The 21358-nt window shown below is 38.6% G+C and overlaps 1 protein-coding gene across 21 annotated transcripts in view; it reads right to left on the bottom strand.

The window, feature by feature from the left end:
* kcnma1a (potassium large conductance calcium-activated channel, subfamily M, alpha member 1a) overlaps window positions 1–21358 on the bottom strand; it is a 263693-nt gene that overhangs the window by 30971 nt on the left and 211364 nt on the right. For 8 of the 21 annotated variants that reach the window (XM_055170800.2, XM_055170802.2, XM_055170804.2 and 5 more), the window contains one exon: window positions 4997–5090. In XM_055170800.2, the coding sequence (XP_055026775.1) occupies window positions 4997–5090 (94 nt within the window). Of the gene's footprint in view, window positions 1–4996; window positions 5091–9055; window positions 9323–10705; window positions 10784–11181; window positions 11215–19858; window positions 20033–21358 lie in introns of all 21 variants that reach the window. The other 13 variants (XM_055170797.2, XM_055170791.2, XM_055170796.2 and 10 more) reach the window with 4 other exon arrangements.

Genomic DNA, 21358 nt, shown 5'->3' with positions numbered 1-21358 from the left:
CAAGTGTATTCTTGTATTAGTATAATTATCATTTTAATTATGTAAATGTTTTATACAACTTTTATTATTATTATTATATTTATCATTATTATTATTATTATTATTATTATTATTATTATTATTATACAAAGATAAAAGTACAGCAAAATTGTTAGCAATAGCACACATTAGCGGCATATGGGAAAAATTACTTTTCCCACAAATAAAGATCAAATAATTTACCAATAATACACAGCCACACAGGTGAACCATTGCATTAGCCATTTCTGATATAGATATATATTTTAGTACAAATATGCCATCATTTTTGTCCCTTAGTTACTCTACGGTTGATACTATGAGGGTTGTGAAACCACAGAACACTTGTAAATGCATAAAACTGTCAACTAAAACCCACCATGCAACCATTACCGGGCCTGAGATGGGCCAGAAAGACTGCCTTTGAGGAAATGGCCTCGGGGCAGACAACAAAGAACCATCTCAGAGATGTGGCTGCAGGGAAACATGTTCTCTTAGTGTTTGCTCTGTTGATATTATCCACAGCACTATATTAACAACCCCTGACCAAAGTCTTCTTTTAAACTACTCCTAATGACAGTAAACCACTAATATAAAGAATTCCTGACAATGTCCCAGTCTGGCAATGGTGGATTATGACGTTTAAAACACTTGTTTTAATGGATATTCTTTTCTAGCTGAGGCTTAAAATAAAAGGCGTTGGATAAATTACAGGGTTGATCATTGCAATGAATAGCTGTTTATTCATTAACATCACTGTGCATTCTTTTATTTTATGCATGTGATGTAATTCAACTGACATAATAATACAGTGCCTGTGATGCTTGGTTCTGTAACACGCTGTAATTAACACCGCACCAAATGAGGTTTGTAAATTGCATTAGCTCCTTGTTAATCATTCTAATAATGAATGATGGGACCTCTGCCTCACCTTCCAGATTTGCATAACGTCAGATAATAGTCTGGAAAATTAATTTACACCTTGAATAAATGCACCATTATCCGGAGCACAAATAATAAAACTCAAAATCTTACAATGAGAGAATTAAGTGATGCTTGTGTGGTAAAAAACATTACAAACCTTACTAAAATAATGACTTTTCTTCTATACTTTCTCTGACTTTCTGCCTCCGTCATACGCCATTTCAACCATGTTTGATAGCGGAAGCATCACATCAGAAACGTGTCAATTAACATGCATGCGTGAGATGATATCAGGCTGTGTGCAGGTGCTAATAACAGTGAAATCATTTAAAGCTTTTACACCCCGCCTGAATATTTCATTATGTGCCGCGTGCTTTACCACTCGCTCTACGGACTTGCTGTCATTTTAATCTGAACTTGACGTGCTGACTGGTGCAGTGCACCTCTGCCAAGATAGCTATCTCTCACCCGCTGTCAGCGCCACCTGCCAGTCACAAGCACGATCCGGCGTCACTCACGTGATATTGCTCACAATGCAGTTACTGCGGCACAAATGCATTGTGACTTAATTAGTATTGCCTTGTATTTAAACTTTCTTCCCAAATACCACTTACATTGGTTTACACCAACCAGCTAAAACCACCCAGATAAACACATTTTTAATGATTAATACACATCAAATTTGACGATAAATATGTGCTTGGGTACTTTGCAGAAAGCGTACCAGCTATCCTAACTGAGACAGAAAGTTCTCTATTTAATTGGTAGTGTCCGGAGCAGTGTCCTAGATGTGCATTTGATGAGAGAGAGAGAGAGAGAGAGAGCAGAAGTTGCCCTCAGAGCCGGGCGAGCTGCTTTTCAAACAGCGTTCAGCAATTCCAGCGCATCACTCGACAGTCACTGGCTCCCCGAATCCCTCTCCGGCAGCCTATGAAAGCAGCTCCTCGCTTTGAAATTTTCCCTATCATGCAAACTGACAAAGGCATGCTTTTCAAAAACCCACAGCCAATCTGTTGATCATTATTTATTTACGACGGCCTGAAGGCACAGAAGCCTGTAAAAACCATACTTGATATGGTATACGCTCGATGTTTTTCCCTTTCCTGCTTGTTGAATAAAGTATCCCTAAGGCTCCCTCAAACAATCGCTTTTCATTGTGCATAAAACGCAGGTCGTAACGGCGAGGTATTTAATGTATGTTGTAATATACTGGCAGGGAGGGCACGGGTCGAGGGATACCACAGGTCTGTCTTTGGTAATTCTGATGTTTCGCTCCAGGGCTCTGGCTTGAAAAGCTTACACCTAGAACAGAGGATCTGTCATCCAGTACCCAAGAGCCACGCGAACACAGAGGCACCCTAAAGCACAGAAAACTTTGACACCGCTTTGAAGCGTTTCAAAACAGGGTAAATAACTCCCAAGAATTATTATCACTTGTAGATCAAAGAGTCGATGCATACATTACATGGCAAGCGGGGACTTTCAAATCTGCTCAGAAAAACTGTTTTGCACTGTTAAGTTAAGCAATAAAATCGAAAGATTCTTCTAAGCAGTCGCTGAAAGCTATTTATTTTCTTTTTTATTCCTTTATCTTTCTGTTTTATTGTTTAAAACCCACAATCAACTTAAAGGCAAAATACAATTGAAAAGCAAACTAAAGGGGAAAATCTTCTGCAGGGCTGACAGTTTGCTGTATGTAAAAATCGACGTAATTGCTTTTTTGATGGAAATGTAAGTTGGAAATCTGTCTGGAGTACTTATTGAACTCTACTGCAGAGGAGGACAGTACAACCAGACCAAACCAAAAACAATACTGAACAAAATACAAAATAAATACAATTAACTCTTTCCCCGCCATTGACAAGTTATCTCGTCAATCCGCAATACCTTATAAAACTTATAAAACCCGGAAGTTTTAGTTCGCCCTAGGGCAAACTTCAAAAGTCCCTTACAAAAATGGAAATATCTCAGCTTTTTGCACAAAATTTGGTGTTTTTGAAGAAACCTACCTATATTTGAGGTAAAAAGAGAACTAATGAAGGTAAGATGAAAGTTTTTTTGTTTGTTTGATTGATTAAAAGCACATACCGAGCCCCTAAGGTGACATTGGAGTAAAAAAAATCGAAAGTTTAGTTTCATGTGCTCACGTGAAACTTTCATGTGCATTTTTATATGTGCAGAATAAAAAAAAGTGTAGTTTCCCGTGTGCACGTGAATCTATCGCGTGCTCGCGTGAATTTATCACGTGCTCACGTGAATCTATCGAGTGAGCACGTGAATCTATCGAGTGAGCACGTGAATCTATCGCGTGCGCACGTGAAAGCGAAAGTTTCACGTGCGCACGCGATAGATTTACGTGCTCACCCGATAGATTCACGCGAGCACGCGATAGTTTCATGCGCATAAGCGATAGTTTCACATACTCACGCGATAGTTTCACGTGCGCACATGATAGTTTCACGTGCGCACATGATAGTTTCACGCAAGCACGCAATAGTTTCACGCAAGCACGCAATAGTTTCACGCAAGCACGCAATAGTTTCACGCAAGCACGCAATAGTTTCACGCGAGCACGCAATAGTTTCATGCGCGTACACGATAGTTTCACATACTCACGCGATAGTTTCACGTGCGCACATGATAGTTTCACGTGCGCACATGATAGTTTCACGCAAGCACACAATAGATTCACGCGAGCACGCGATAGTTTCATGCACATATGCGATAGTTTCACATACTCACGCGATAGTTTCACATGCGCACATGATAATTTCACGCAAGCACGCAATAGTTTCACGCGAGCACGCAATAGTTTCACGTGAGCACACGATAGTTTCACGTGCGCACGCAAAACTAAACTTTATTTAATTTTTTCCCCACGTCCCCTCAGGGGCTCCGTAAGCATTTAATATATTGTATGTTTATATATTTAAAGAAGAGCATTTTCTGGGAGGCATTAAACGTTTGTGAAAATCATGAAAAATGCTGGCGGGGAAAGGGTTAAGTTAAAGCTCACATAATACGCACTGTTTCTGCAAATCTCGTGTTAATCTTGAGTACCAATAGAGTAGTATTACATCCTTTATATCTCGGAAAAGTCTTTAGTTTTTCAGATTCATAAAAGACAGATCAACTGTACCGATACTTTTCGAAAAAACCCGAGCTGGTGGAGGCGTACCGCAGGCGGGGCGAGACACTAGCATGCAACACACACAAAACATTAACCCACTATCTCTGGATAACTTACATCTATAGTTTTTACATCTATTTTACATAGATTTTACATCTATAGTTTTATAGGCTATTATTCAATTGTAAGTTGTGCCATTGGAATAGATACACAACCTGTAATCATGTTTTATCAAGTTTTTCAACACAAATCTCTGTGAATCAAGTATGTTAGTTCTCACTTTGCAGAAAGCAACCTCTCCCGAACCTTCAGTAACACTTGCGATTGAGAAAGAAAGGCATTGTCTCTACATTTTTCGAGCCCTCTGCATAAATGTCTCCCGGCCACATGGGCAGAAAGCAAGTCCTTTTATCAGTCAAAATCAATTAGCCGCATTATAATTCCGCCGGACAGGATAAAAGGAAGGTAATATTTGAATTCATTTTTGATTGCGATGATACATCTCACATATGGCCTTAAACACTCCTCACAGGGGTTCCCACAATAGATGAAGAGCCCCGAGGCTAAGTAACCATGCTGGCGTCTCTGATTGGTTGGCACTGTCATTAGTGCCACCGCTGTTTAAGAACTACATGTGGACGGGACTGGGGGGAGATGACAGCTGAGACTTTAAAGCAAGAGTATTTTTCAAACAGCTTTTCATAGCCGCTTTCATGACAGAAATATTTCAGCTCTATCATTAACCGCTGACAGGCTGACAGCTCAAACGCCTCGGCCTAAAAAGGCCCTCTCTTTCTCTCTCTCTCTCTCATTCGCTCACTCTCTTTCTCCTCCGACTTCCACCATCCCACCACTCTCCGTCCTGCCTCTCCCACCCTTTCCTTTTGAAGACTGGAGGGAGCGTCTTTAAAATCAATGTCTTACCTCATCATTTTGGGTGAGCAGTTTGGTGAATTTCGCATGCCTCCGTTGCGCTGCTTCTTTTTGGGTGACAGTGTTGACGGATGCTCATCTTCGACTGCAAACACATGCAAAGAGTGTCAGACTGTGGACAGCTGGGATTGTAAAGTGTGCTGGAGATGACATATTAAAAGAACACAAAAGCCAACACTCAATCAATCATTGCAAAGACGAAAATCTGCCAAGACCTCCAAAAATAGAAAGTGTTAGTATGGACAAAAGTACACTTAAAGAAGGAAAGTACAGACCTGAAGGACAACCATTAAGTTCTCCATGTGAAGAAGTTTGGTTGGTGTGAACGTATGTGTTTGTATCAATATGATCAACTTTTATCTCTCTGTCATTATTTGGAGTGCATGAACGATGACAGAAAGGGAAAAGGAAGAGTAATTTGCTGTCTGTATTTTAATGGATGACTGGATGGCAAAGTCAATGTGCATCACTCAGAGCTGAGAGCAGTGAGTGATGGTTTCACCGCGAGTCTGTCCCCCGTACCACAAGCACTCTCGGCGCTGAACAAGTACCCTATAACTGAGACTTCTCATATTGAAACACCTCTCAAGAGGAAATTACAGATCACAAGCTCTCCTTTTTACAAACACACCATGTGCACATGCTAGAGCTGCCTGAAAGTCAAGAAGAGCTCTGTAGATGTCATGAAAGTAATCATAGAAATTATTATAAAAGCTGGGCGAGAACTGGAGCTACTCTTGAAATAATAATTCACCTAAAAACTAAAATTGTGTCATAAAATACCATCAAATTTATATATAGGCATAACATGTAGACAAAATAACATAATTATCGATTTTGGGTAAACTGCGTGAGGGGAAAATGTAGTCCTGACAAATGTTGTTACATGATGTCTTCTCGGTCGATAATGGAGAATATCCACATTGTAATAAAATCCTTGTTGCACCTAAATTTTTAAGTTTAATCAACTTAAATTTTCTATTAATTTCAACTTTCTTGATTAGTGAGGAGTTGCTATAAATGATCAAATTAAGTAGTGCTGGGGAAAGATTAATCGCGATTAATTGCATACAAAATAAAAGTTAATTTTTTTACATTTTTAGGTTTAATCAATTTGAAACTACAATTTATTTCAACTTTCTTGACTATTGAGGAGTTGCTGTAAATTATAAAAATAAAATTGAATTAACTTAAGCTATTAACTTAATTTTAGTGGTGGGCAAAGATTAATCGCGATTAATCGCATACAAAATAAAAGTGATTTGTAACATAATATACAAGTGTGTGCTGTGTGTAATTATTATGTATATTTAAACACACACACATACATGTATACATTTAATACATATATATTAAAAGGTATATATAATATAGAATATATAAAATATAAATAAATATATACCAATGTAAATGTTTCTTAAATACTTGCATGAATGTGTGTACATGAATGAATGAATGTATTTATATATACTAGTGCTGAGAAAAGATTTATCGCAATTAATCGCATACAAAATAAAAGTGCATTTTAGCCTAATATATGTGTCTGTACTGTGTGTAATTATTATGTATATTTAAACACACACACATACATATATACATTTCAGAATATTTTTATTTATATATCCATTTTTATTGTTAATATATAATATAGAATATTTAAAAATGTAAATAAATATACACACATACATGTTAATGTTTCTTAAATACATACATGAATGTGTGTATTTATATATACATAATAATTACACACAGCGCATATATTATATTATATATTATAAAAATCACTTTTATTTTGTATGTGATTAATCGCGATTAATCTTTGCCCAGCACTTATATATACATAATAATTATGCACAGCACACACCTGCATATTATGTTAAAAATGACTCCCACTTTGTATGCGACTAATCGCGACCAATCCCCGCTCAGCACCAAAACCAAGTTAACAGCTTAAGTCAATTCAACCTTACTCTTTACAATCCACAGCAACTCCTCACCAGCCAAGAAAGTTGAAATAAATTGCCATTTCAAACCGACCAAACCAAAAAACTGAAGTGCTCAAATGAATTTTTACAGTACATGAATACCACAGTACATAATGTTTTGCTAATTAAAAATTTAAAAATTAATCTATTTACATTCTGCATTATTACGCTATTACATATTTTACACAAAGTGTGTGATGCCGGATCCTGACAATATTACTTTGTAAAGGTCTGACTGTATTACAAGCAAACAAGTAACATAAAACTCAAACTAGTATAGCTCTGTTAGAAATTCACCAGCACAGCACAATATTAGAGAAAAATACTGCAAGCTCGTACAAAACACACGTACGTGTACCACACTGATTTTCTTTTGTCATCTAATTGTGCTAATGAAAAAAGAAAAATTAAAAAAGACCCTGCCTGTGTCTTTACCAAATGCCAGTGTTTGACATTTACAATTACACTGTAGAGGGAGCAATGTAAGGCAGTAATCAACTTTAAAAATATCACTGTACTGATAAGACAGCGGAGCGGCGGCCCTTTGTTCCGTGTTATGGTTGCTGAGCGAGTGGCCTGGCTGGGCCGAACCGCTCTCCTCTGCCCTTGCTCCTCCAAATTAGGTGGTGGAGATTTACGAGCTACAGCGATGCCCTTCAGTAAGAGGCTTAACAATGAAATAACTCCACCTGCAGCAGAGCCATTTCAGCAAGTCTCTGCTTGTTCCAAATTACATTACCGCACTTTTACAACCTCAATCAAAATAGGATCAGCCCACCAAAGTGTGATTGCTGTTCCATACCACAGGGCAGCAATAGCCGTTGTATCGCTGATCAGAACCATTGAGCTAGACATCTGTCTCCTCCGTTTCAGACAGACAACGGGATGATGCCAGCTTTACCTTGCAACAGAGATAGGAGGCAGAAACAATAGATTGGTTTCTTTTCTTTCCTGTACTGCCATTGGTTTCCTACTTCCCACAAAACGTGATACCAGGCTCACAGTCTAAGACCACACTGAAAATCTAAATTTAAACCTGAAAAACAATACATTGTTAAATAAATATTTAGGATGATTCATTATTTTTAGGCCAAAATTTTACTCCTCGAGTAAATGCTTAAATTTCTAATAAAAGCACGACGATGATGATGATGATAATAATATTAATAATAACAACATCAGAATCAATATAAAAATCAATATTAATACTAAGAACAATAGTACTACTAATATTATTATTAATATTAATAAGTAATGATAATAATAATAATAATGATAATAATATATAATAAATAAACAAATATATATATATATATTTATTTATATTATATTATATATATTATATTTATTTATTTATTTGTTACTCAACTGTTTTGTCCTATTTTCAAACCAATGACGCTTCGGTTTAGTGTTAGATTTGGTGTTTGCGTTAGGATGTCACTTTAAGTATTGGTTTATACCTGTTTTTCATGTTTTTTTTTTTTAATATTTTATGATTTTTAAACCATTGTTGCCTGGCATTATGGTTAGAGTTGGGTCTTTTTATGTAAATCTAACCCTAAACCGAAGCAAGAATGGTAAGAAAATAGGACAAAACAGTTGAGTAACAAATACGTAAAAATGACAGAAAAACGTGACATGTTCACGCAAAAAGGCGAAAAAACGTGTCGGTGTCATGGAAAAGACTCACAAATTTACATGACTATAGGTACATAATTTCGTGATACTGGGTTGATATACAGTATTGGTACCAGATGTATATATATTTGTACCTAAATACATATTTTAAAAAGTACTGCTCTATCTATCTATCTATCTACCTATCTATCTATCTATCTACCTATCTATCTATCTATCTATCTATCTATCTATCTATCTATCTATCTATCTTTCCACCTACCTATCTTTTTATCTATAACAGTTATTGTTACACACATGCACAGACATTTAGTGCTAGTGGGCAGACGATATTGTACAGTACATTGCATGCAGCAGCGACTGCAGGGACCCATGCAGGAAGAAGGGGGTTTGTGGTAGCACTAATGCATCCAAAGGCACCACCTACAGTGCGTGGGGGCCAGCATGAAGGGCATGGTGCCAGGGCGGTATCGTCCGGGCAGGCTGCGGGCACGGTTGTGATTGTCCAAGCTGAGGTGCGACTGTGAGGGCGGGGCCGGAGGGAGTAGACTTCCGTTGCGGTTATTAACGAGAGGTACGGCAGTCGTGGAGCAATCCACAACCGTCAGCACAAATGGCAGGGTGTTGGGAACAGCCACATGGTTGGCCTGTTTGATCGAGGGGTTTTGAAAAGGTGATCTAACTTCCTCCTTTACTGTCAAACAGTGGAAGACAAGAAGAATGATTTGTTGAGCTCTCAAAAAACAAAACTTTAAACTCAATAGCTTGCGTTTATCTGCACCTGGTACTAGCGGTAGATTCAGGATTCAATATGAATGTGGACATTCCTGTTCTTAAAAGCAGATGCCATTAGTGCACATCTAACCTAAATATATAATGATTAAAACATTGCTACATTCATAATTTATTACGGAACTGCACGAGAATCAAATGACAAATATTTAAGTTCATTGTTGAGGCAATACATTTCCCTCTTCGATTGCTATTTACAGACAGATCCACAAATCAGCATACCACCGCTTCACATTTGAATAATTCACGATGACCCTTTGGTTTTATTAAATGCTACTTAACCAGTTGGCAGGCTCTTTAGGTGAAATGTTTAATATGACATTTGCTTTTCCATCGCTAATAAACATGAATTAATTAGAAGCACTTTCTTCTCCGCCTGCTCTGCCGACACGACAGAACAAAGCAGGAACACACTTTTCCTAATAACAGTCACATCGAATCAAGTCGCAAAGCAGGTAGCAGATAGAAAAAATGTCTCTTTACATTCCTCTTCAACATCATGAGGAATTAAAACAGTATAAAAGTCAATACTACAACATAACCGAATAAGAAAAATCCAGATGAGCGCAGGAGGAGAATGCCATGTGCACAAGCGACCCGAAATGATTCATACCGGGAGTTAACAAGCACACATTCTTCCACCGAGTCCTAATGCTATCTACATAAGGCAAGATGTTAACCAATAACTGAAGAAAGTGGAAAAGAAGTTTCCGCCCACTCCCCAAACCTTGCTGGGAGCAATAAATAGATGGTTATTTCTGCCGTCAGCTGCCGCATAGATTTAAAGACCGCCACAGATAACTCCTGGATTCATCTGGCCCCTGTCAAACACGAGTAGCATTATACAGAGAACATGCGCTGTGGCACTTTCACTGTGGATTTACAGTAATCCAGACGGCAACTGTCCCTTTATGAAATGCAAATCTTGTGACGAGCCACATTTGTGCATTCTTATCGAGGCCGTTGTTAAATTATAAAAAATGCTTTTAGAAAAAGGCGATACAATTGTAAGCCGGTGCTACATAAATAAATATGACACACATAGTGCAAAAATATGACTTACCTTAAATTATAGTAATAGTTTAGTTCATCTGATTCATAGTATTTTTTTTTTATTATTGTTGGAGGGTTTTGGACTCCATAAATGATATTATAACCCCAGAACATTTAGGAATGCTTAAACTCTAATCTATTAACCATGCAAATATCCGTGGTACATTTGAAATGAAACTTAAAAGCAATAATAAATAAAAGCTCTCTCAGGATTAGTCGGCGACAGATTTACCTAAAGCGCATTCAGCTTTGAACCGAACCCCAGACTGCCTCTCCGCTCCCATTTTTCCTGGAGTTGTAGCGCCATCTGCTGTTAAAGGCGTCACAACACAAAAAACATCTCTAAAACTCTAAACATGTGTGCAATACTTCATAGCATTTCTAGCTCTTCAATCATCTCCCGCAAGGACACGGGGCTCTTTATGCTACATCTGGATTTCATCTGGATATATCCCTTTATTCGGCACCTGACCTTTCTCATGCACATGTTTTAAAGCAGAGCAGACTCTCTGATGCATTCGACCAGAATCCAGTGCTGAGAAACTGTCATCACAGCCCCTCCCCACCCCATCAATCCTCGGTAATCTACAGACAGCTGAGGATGGCAGCTTTTGGGCTGTAATACTAGTGGGGGTGATATCAAAAGCAAAACGCCAAAGCAGGCAGGTTACATGAGGCAGAATGAGGAAAACAGAAAAGTACACTTACGTGATCTGATATATCCGTTAAATTTATATTTGGCTGAGGAGAATGCAGAGACCGATGGGAGGTTACAAAGAGGGAGAGAGAGAGAACGAGGGTGAGACAGAGAGACGGTACATCAAACTCAACAAATGAGGACAGGGAGGAAGACAAATCAAATACAGTTAACAGCACTTGAAGCAAAGAGGAGCAGGAGATGATGAAAGAATTAAATGACGGAGAGAGGCTACGGTACAAAGCAGATGATTGGTGGAGATGCTGGACGTAAATGAAGCAATGAAAGTCAAGCTGCCTGTTCAGTGTTTCCACAGCACTGATCCATTTTGAGAGTCAAATGTTGGATTCTCATCTCCCTGTGCCCTGTGACGAACCTAACAGGGATCATTATGGTATTTGGAGTCAGGATGGGGAGAACGCTTTGATAAGTAATTATTTGATCCATGATGAAACTCAATGTGATCAAAATCAGTGAAGCCAGATGTGAACGATCTTTGAGGCTTAGGCAAATAGTTAACAATAAATGACAGATGTTTCCCATCACATAATTGCTTCTGCAAAACATAACGCTGCTGACTGATCATTTTTGATTAGTAAAAATCTTGTCAGTAGATCATTTGCAGAGCCCCGCCTTACTGCATACTGACCAATCCGGACTAAGCAACTGTTGTCATCCAACATATTACCAGAAAAGCATTTGATTTATACAAGTATATTTTGTAAATTGAATAGAAATGAGCTAAAAATATACTTGCACAATAGATGACATTAATGTTTGCATTATTTCACTGTGGTTCGATCTCACAGAAAGTCGTGTCATAGTCATAAAAAATTTGATTCATTCATTCGTGTCCATCAGCCTTGTGCACAATTCAGAATTTCAGAACTGGCCTTCATTCAATTGATAAATTGGAATTTGAATTGACTCCGCCCTACAGGAAGTTGAATTTGAATGACAGGAAGTGGAATTAAATTCATGGCAATTCAAAGAAATTTCACAATCACGCAACAGAAATAATCTCACAAACATTCAGTCTTAGGAAAATTACTTTGGAAAATTGTTTGGCAACCATTTTAAATACTTGGTTAAATTAAAGCATTCTGGGAAATTAAGTCATGTTCTATCAATTCCACAAAATTACAATTACAAAAAAATCTAACTTAATTATTTGTTATGTGCCTAGAGTTTTTAACATTAACTGCTGGGGGCAAACATTTCCTGTTAATGTATTCTGTACAAGTAGTTCAAACTAATATAATGTATAGAATATTTAATGCAATAATATCTGACATATACTGAAAGCTTAATTTTTAACACTTCACTTACTGTATAATATGTATATGAATTTCTTTGAATTGCAATTCTGCTTCATTTAATTCAAATTCGAATTGTAATTCTAGATCCTGTTTTTGACATCAATGCAAATTCAAATTCAAGAATTCAATTTCCAAAAATAGTTTTTCGTGTCCATGGCACAACATTTTTTTCGTGTATTTTATGTATTGTTTTCTCATTTTTTTAATAATTGTCGCTTGGGGTTAGATTTGGGGTTTGGGTTAGGATTAACTTTTATGTATTGGTTTCTAAATGTTTTCTTCCGCTTTTAAAACTATTCCGCCTGGAATTGGGGTTTGATTAGGATGTCTAAAAATGTAACAGAAAGTGATTCTAACCCCAACCCCAAGCGACAATAGCAAGAAAACAGGAAAAAACAATGAGAAAACAATACAAAATGACACAAAAAAGAAAATCGTGCAACGGACATGAAAAACTTTAAAGAAATTTGTGCAAGTGACACAAAAAAGACATACGTGCTCAAGACACAAAAAAGCTGCCATGGACATAAATAAACTAATCAAACTCTGTGTGACTACAACGCGACTCTCTGTGAGATCAGTCTGGGTTTACTGTAATTTCTCTGTAATGTAACTTGACTTGCACTTTATAGTACAGTATGTGCACTTACAGTGTACTTATACAAAAAATCCTGGTAACAACATGTACTTAAAGGAATGGTTTACCCAAAAATAAAAATTCTGTCACCCTCATGTTGTTGTAAACCTGTAAATCAATATATTTGTTCATCTTCACAAATGAAGATATTTTAAAAATAAATGTTTGTAACCAAGCAGATCTGAGGCACTATTGACTTAACATGCATAGTAGGAAAAATAATACTCTGGAAGTCAATGTTGCAGATCTGCATGGTTACAAATATATTTCAAAATAATAAACATTTGTGTTGGGCAGAACAAAGAAGTTTGTACAATTTTGAGGGTAACAGAATGTTCATTTTTGGGTGAACCATCCCTTTATTATGGAATAGGTTTAGTAAGTACATAGTTTATATTCTCTATGCAGAACAGGACTGTAATATTATATTATGTATAGTACACTCACCTAAAGGATTATTAGGAACACCTGTTCAATTTCTCATTAATGCAATAGTGTAATGGTGTGGGGGATGTTTTCTTGGCACACTTTAAACCCTTTAATCACAATTGGGCATCGTTTAAATGCCACGGCCTACCTGAGCATAGTTTCTGACCATCATGTACCTATCCACTGATGGCTACTTCCAGCAGGATAATGCACCAGGTCACAAAGCTCGAATCATTTCAAATTGGTTTCTTAAACATTACAATGAGTTCACTGTACTAAAATGGCCCCCACAGTCACCAGATCTCAACCCAATAGAGCATCTTTGAGATGTGGTGGAACGGGAGCTTAGTGCCCTAGATGTGCATCCCATAAATCTCCATCAACTGCAAGATGCTATCCTATCAATATGGGCCAACATTTCTAAAGAATGATTTCAGCACCTTGTTGAATCAATGCCACATAGAATTAAGGCAGTTCTGAAGGCGAAAGATGGTCAAAGACAGTATTAGTATGGTGTTCTTAATAATCCTTTAGGTGAGTGTATATTGTACCACTTTTTGTTTTGTTTTGCCTTACACTTTATTCTAGCTCATATAAAGCTAGTACAATAGTTTGTTACTTCATGACCACATTTTACTAACAGAAAATTTCCTAATTAATGTTCTATTACTATATTTGGTAATCAGTAACCAAGGGGGTGGAGCTTAGCAAAGATGAATTAGCAAACTCATGCATGGCATCCTGGAAAAATCACAATTGATACATGCAACAGAACAAACAACTGAGCAACAATCCCACATGTTTCACATTCAGCCAGCTATTAACTCAGATGGTCTGAATCTGGGATGTTTAAATGCATGTAGCTTGCTGTGAACTGCTGTGAGTCTCATCTTTCATTAGTACTGTATCTGATGCCATAAAGGTCAGAGCGAAGGCCCAGGGCGAGGCAATGACACAAACGCTCAAGCGAGGGCCCCGTGCCGGTCCTGGCATATGTCGCTTGCAATCTACGGGCGCAGGAAGAGTCGGACGACTCTTTGGCTAGCATCTGTCCTACACGGCGGAGGGGACGACCGGCCCTTCTTCTGCCTGGTGGTAAGGAACTGTCAGCTTCAGTTTCATGACACACCAGCTGAGCTGGGGAAATGAAAATGCAAACATAATTTTCACGTCAGGCTGCATAAGAGCCGACAGAGCTGATTTCCACCCTGCAAGGAGTGGACAAGATCCACTCTCTGGGTTGCGCCGCCCCACCCTACCGCGCTCGTCACATCCTCGGCTAACTCTTAAACCAACCCGAGCAGGCAAGAGAAGGGGAATAAAGAAGAAAAACATGCCCCGAAGACTCGGAAAAAGCCACGACCCCTCTCTTCTCTGCTCCGAGTACTACGGACGATTGTTGTTTACAAAACAGGCATGTCTGGGATTGCCCTGCTGGAAGCTTCCTTGTGAAGGCTCATAAGTTCAAAACAGGAATTAATACCCTTTGCGAGGTTGAGCACCTAGAGAGTCTTTAAGGCCTGTGTAATGAGGGGGATAAGTCTCGGCAGGAGGAGCAAAGGGACTGTTATTGTCATTGTAACTTAGAGCGGAGGCAGCTAACTCGTTCAGGATATTTGCTCCCTAAAGTCTGCGCTTGCAGAGATAACAAACTCTTCTTAATAGTGTGCAGTGTAGCAGAGATATAATGAGTGCTGCATGGCTCCCTACTTCTTGTCAACTGCTCTTTGGGCTCCGACTGTTGCCAAAAGCAAGAGACATGGTGTCTGCTTCTCACGCATCTCATTTTCATACTAATAATTCTTTGTCTGGCTTCCTCGGTGAGCAGCATTACCATCCGGTTGATGCACGCACCAAATCAGAACAAAAAGTACACAAGGGCTGTTTGAGAAAGCACCGATCGGGGAACATTACTTGTGTGAGACAGGCCGTGTTTACAGCCACACGTTTCATGCATTCAGCAGAATTACTGCATTCAGGGGAATAGTATTTATTTCACCAATAACTGAGCTCCACCGCATCATGCTTAGTGCAGGGATACTGTGATGTATTTATATGATTTCAGACTCATGTGGGTGCAGAGAGGTTGAAACATGCTCTCAGCAGTATACTGTACAGTAGTGTTGTTGCACTTATTATTTAAACAGGTGCAGAGGGCATTACATTTAAGTGGACAAGCTTGTGCCCATTCAGAGAACTTCTTGTATAAATGTTGCTTAGAAAAATACACCACATGGATGACAGTATGTGGACACTCACTTATAAATAACAAGTTTGGTTAGTGCAATACACCTTAGAGTAGGGACACATTGCATGGGTCCAAAGTTGCCCTGAACACCAAACGAACAGCGGACAAGTAGCATGTCCGTCATGCACCTGTTTGGAATATTTTCCAAATGTTTGCGTATTATAAAAAATGAGACGAGCGTTCTGTGCGTTCCCTCTTAACTTCGTCTTCTGCATGCTTCGTATCTTCTGCTTTTCTTCTTGTGCACTGGTTGGCCATGCTGAACAGCCAATCAGAATGATCTGACTCAACATGCTGAACATGCTGCCAAAATATTTGACGGTGACTTACTTTAGCCAACAGTGCAGAATATACAAAGTAAAAAGTCAGACGATGCCCGATGGCCTACCGTCGACTTGGTGTGTACTTAGCTTTAATGCTACAGCATACAATGACATCGAACTGTGTGGCAACACAAAAACAATGCCTCTAGACATTAGCTGCAACTCTATTGCAGATTTGCGCAAAACTTTAGCGTTATTTTCTAAATGACTATTGCAAAATGATGGAATTTCCATTTACCAATGATATGTGACTGAAATGTAGTTTTTCCTCTTGCGATAAGTCATCCCAAACATCACGTCGACTGATGTTCATAGGTTTACTAATATTACATCCACTGCACTAGGCATTATTTTTTACCAAAGGAGACGTAAGAGTATTATCCAAACATTAATGCCAAGGAAAGCCCACTTATACTTAGGAGCGCCAATGTATAGATGTTTCTTGGATGTAATAGTAATTTTATTTTAAATCAAAAGAGATGAAGAGTGTTATCCAAACATTATTGGCAAGGAAAGCCTCTTATACTTGGGAGCAGACACGTATTGAGGTGTTTCTGGAAGGTTTTATTACATACTGCGTCATCTTCAAATAATTATGTGACGTACTTGTATCAGGTGCAAATAAACCATTGCAGTTTTGCGAAATATACCTTTTCTGAATTGCCTGAAAAACCACCTCATGGGAGCGTAAATTGTTTTTAATTCTCAAGGTCAATTTGCGCAATTTGAAAGGAGCTACTTTTTGTATACACAAAGAAATTATTATTATTATTGGAGTACAGTGTAGAAGAACTTGAGTACATAAAGCTCAAACCTGAACCCAAATAATCACCTGTAAGATCAACTGAAATGCAATGATGTCCAGTGTTGAGGTAACGCATTACAAGTAACATTATGAAATAATATTAGTTTTCCGAAGTAATGAGTAAAGCAACGCATTACTTTTTAAATGTACACAAATAAATATTTGAGTTACTTTTTTTGGTTAAATTAGCAAGATTTTAAAAAATTATGTACTGAATTAAACTAAACGTAGTCACATTATGCACTCTATTTGTACACGCCTGCGTGGGAACAGTTTGAGTCAGAAACTGAGATGGCAGGCCAGAGCTCGACATTTTTGTGATGAAATATGCAATTTCTGAATGCAGAACTTTTCAGTCAAAAAAACACCTGCAAGGCCTGAAAGAGATCAAGCCTCAGCCAAGAAAAAGTAACGCAAAAGTAACTAAAAAGGAAAGTAAGCATTACTTTCCATGAAAAGTAACTAAGTGACGCAATTAGTTACTTTTTTGAGAGTAACTTAATATTGTAATGCATTACTTTTAAAAGTAACTTTCCCAAACACTGATGATGTCTAAATGCAGCCCAGTCTCACGAAATTTCGCCATACCGTCACGTACTTTTTTTATTCTTCTTTCGTGATCGTATAACGAATTCCTGTCCCCGTGTGAATATCACGTATTGGTTACTCAACTGTTTTGTCCTATTTTCTTACCATTGTCGCTTTGGTTTAGGGATAGATTTACATAAAATGACATCCCTACCCAAACCCAACTCTAACCCTAACGCCAGGTGACATATAAACAAATAAATCAGAAAAAATAGTATAAACCAATGTATAAAGTGACATTCTAATGCAAGCACCAAATCTAACTTTAAACCGAAGCGACAATGGTTTAAAAATAGGAAGAAGCAGTTGAGTAACCAATACGTGACAATCACACGAAAACAGGAACTCTTTATACGATCACAAAAAACACGGACATTCGTGCAATATCACGAAAAAAGAACAAAAAAAAAATACGTGACTATATCACGAAACCCTGTGAGACTGGGTAGCTAAATGGGAGCAAATTTAATGCAGCGTTATGCTAGAAGAATGCAAGCTGTTATTATTAAAGCTTTCTTGTGCCTAATCATTTTAATCATTGGCCAATGTCTACACACCTATTTTCAACATCCTACGCACCTATTAAAAGTACAGATGCTGTGGTGTCAAGGTGTCCACATTATTTTAGCCCTATAGGGTATATTCACATTATAAGGAACTTGATCCATCATGTCATGACATAAGTCAAAACTCAAAATTTCCATCTGAAAATCATTATTGACAGAGAGAAATTAAAGTCAGGTGGAGAAGCTCGACAAAAGTTTTATCATACAGATGTAAAGTTAGATCTACAGTAAGACTACACTGATGGGAGAGAGTCAAAACCAATTCACCGCTGAAATTAACTGTCAGAACTCCAAACTCGAGGTAAGAAAAAGCCAACAGCAATGAAACCCAAGAAGAAAGACGTTAGGAGAAGAGATCAGTAACTATGTAAAACCAGTAACTGGTATCCAAGGGATATTACTACAGACCAAAACACAAGACACAACGTTAACCTCATCACAAGGTTTGATGCTAATGTAAGCCGATGTAGCGAGCGGTCGGAAGGCATTTGTAAAGGAAATGCGATCGCCTAAACTGACCCGCTGCTTTTATAGTAGGTCGCACTGCTGCCATTTCTAATTGGCAGACGCTTTAGCGTTTCACATCTGCTATGGCTTAATGAGAAGACCCCTGTTCAGCGCTGTCCTTTACACAACTAACTGCTCCAGTCATCTGACCTCATCCAATAGTCTGAGTCACCAGCATCTCAATTGAGTTTCTGTCAGGAGATCTCTTCTTAACTTCACCATTGAGCCTGACAGTCCCACTGTGGTATACAAGGCATTAAATAAAGCACATTGACTTTTTCTTCCCTGATTGCTGGCTAAGAGAAAATCATCGAGGAGGATCAGATCCTGTGGAAAGGGGGAGAGTCTGATGTGTTCCTGCAATTGCCGGTGTACCTCAGTAAATGAGTACTTTACTAGAGGAAGACGTTTTACTTCGGCGAGTGGAAATGGTTGAGGCATTAATGGCTTGTGGTTGTAAAACATGATTGTCCAAGAACAGCAGAACAGACATTTCCAATATATACTTACTCTTTATACACAGCTCAGATCATCTCACTGAAGATCCCTTTCAATCAAAATCTAGCATGTGCTATACACATTTATATGACAGACGTAAAACATTTGCAGTTATCAATTTACTGATATCCAATACCTGTCTGTTTCAAAATGAAGAAACAAAGTCAAAAGGGATCTTGATCAGTGAGATGGACATTTGTGTTACATCCTATTGTAGCATTTCTAAACGGAGCACATTTACGACTACGGGCTGTCTTGTCCAATCATTTCTTCTTTTGCCCCCCCCCAAAAAAATATGGCATTTCACCCTGCGTTGCCTAAGCCCATAGGATTGAAGGTATCCAGTGTGTTTAAACCTGTAATTTTGGGGGGAAAATAAGTTAGCCATTCGAAATGCAAGACCCTTTAGTCACATCAATTAAAAAGAAAACATTGTCATTGTCAAAACATCATCATTAATACACCAAAACAGTGACTGTAAAAAGGTCACCAGCACTGCACGAGTGCTCCACTAACAAAGCATGCGCCAACACACTCCTACTGCACCTACCGCAGCACTTGCACAAAGAAGCCACGTCACTTAACTACCACCAATTCACCAAACAGATAAAATAATATTTACTAGTACTACCAACACAGCAACCAAAAAGCCACAGTTACGGAAATAATGGAGGAACGAAACAGCACATGAAACACATCAAAGACACACAAACACACACACACACGCTCACAGACATCGAACGGCATGTGGTTGGCGATCGAACTTACAGGCACGTAAACTGGTTGAGAAATCATGAACAGAGACAGAAGAAAGTGGGAACGCCCTCTGAAGACTGTCCATGTTACTATGTACACTGCCTGACATGCACGAGCAGTCGCGCTCAGAGCGCCCGCAATCAAAACAACATGCCAGTTTCATTCGCTTGTAGACGGACATCTTGGCTACAGTCATGTGGTTGGATGAGAGGAAAGGAAAGCAGCAGGTTAATGGCAAGGATCAAAAGAGCTTTTCCGAACAGGGGAGCTTGAAGGTAACTTTTTCAAACAGGAATAATAGTGCAAAGCCTTAGCAGCGAGCTGTGACATGACTTGACCCACAGAAGGAGCACTGCGTTCCCGTTTAATGATTGGAAGTAGGCCGATTCGGTTTACACTGCGATGGTGGAGAGCGATCCAAATTTGTAAAAAAAAAAAAACATTTTTTTTAATCTAAAATGGTGTCTGTTTTGATAGGAAGCAGTCAACTCATAGGGGCCAAGCCATGCCCTAAGGCTGATCATGTCATTAATAGGTCTAAAGGTCAGATGTGACAAAATGATCAGGTGGTGGGGAGGCAAGGGTTATTCAGGCAAAAAATAATGGGTGAATGTGTTCAGCAGCAAAACCTGTTTGGATAACATCCTCTGTGTCTACAGGTGAGGATCACGTACCTGTATCCCATCATGCAGCAGCAGGTGATCAACATCACATCGTGCTACAGGCTCTAACCTGAGCATTCGATTCGTTCAGTCAAACTTTAAGGGGTTGTTTGCACAAGACATACATTTAAGTCTTAATAACTTTTTTCCTATCATGCTGTAAATGTAGGTCTGTGATTGGACTTTTTTAAACATATCGACTGCATTTTACTGTGGTCCACTTTGTTACTTCTAGGCAAGTCCTGTGCAAACGACCCCTTATTTTGGTCACTACAAGACTCAATCACATATTAGATGGGAGATTTCATTTAACATGCCAATTCATAACATGGTTATTATTTAACTCCCAATAAGAAGATTTGTATGCTTGAACACATGCTTGGCACTCAGATGTGTGTATATCTGTGTATGGAAACGTACTGTATGTATGCATGTTATTTCCCTCGTGGGAGCTGTGGTAGGAGACTATAGCAACATTTGATTGCTGTGAACTGGACTAAAAACAGTCCGTGGTACGCATTCTCCCGGTGCCACCTTGCTAACGGACCGTAATCGAGTCTGGCACCCTTAAAAGTGCAAACAATCCACAGGGAAAAGCCTGCTTTTGACTTCCAACTGAGGTTATGAGCCTGAATTAAGAGGCCGATTTCGGTTGTATGCTGGAGAGATTATATGCTAAATGACTTGGCCTTTAGAGCCATAACCTCAGGGACTGTTATTCTTATAGAACCATGCATAATAGCTGAAATTAAGGAGAGCAGGCATGCAGAGAGAGGCAACCGTGGTCGTATCTATTTAATGGGAGCCTGGTCAACTGTTTACAGGGCTGAAACAGATTAAGGCGATGCAA

This window comes from Misgurnus anguillicaudatus, chromosome 11 (assembly GCF_027580225.2).
Source record: "Misgurnus anguillicaudatus chromosome 11, ASM2758022v2, whole genome shotgun sequence".
NCBI classification, from domain to species: Eukaryota; Metazoa; Chordata; class Actinopteri; order Cypriniformes; family Cobitidae; genus Misgurnus; species Misgurnus anguillicaudatus.
Note: the sequence above shows the minus strand (reverse complement) of the source record. Positions and strands in the feature narration are given on the sequence as shown.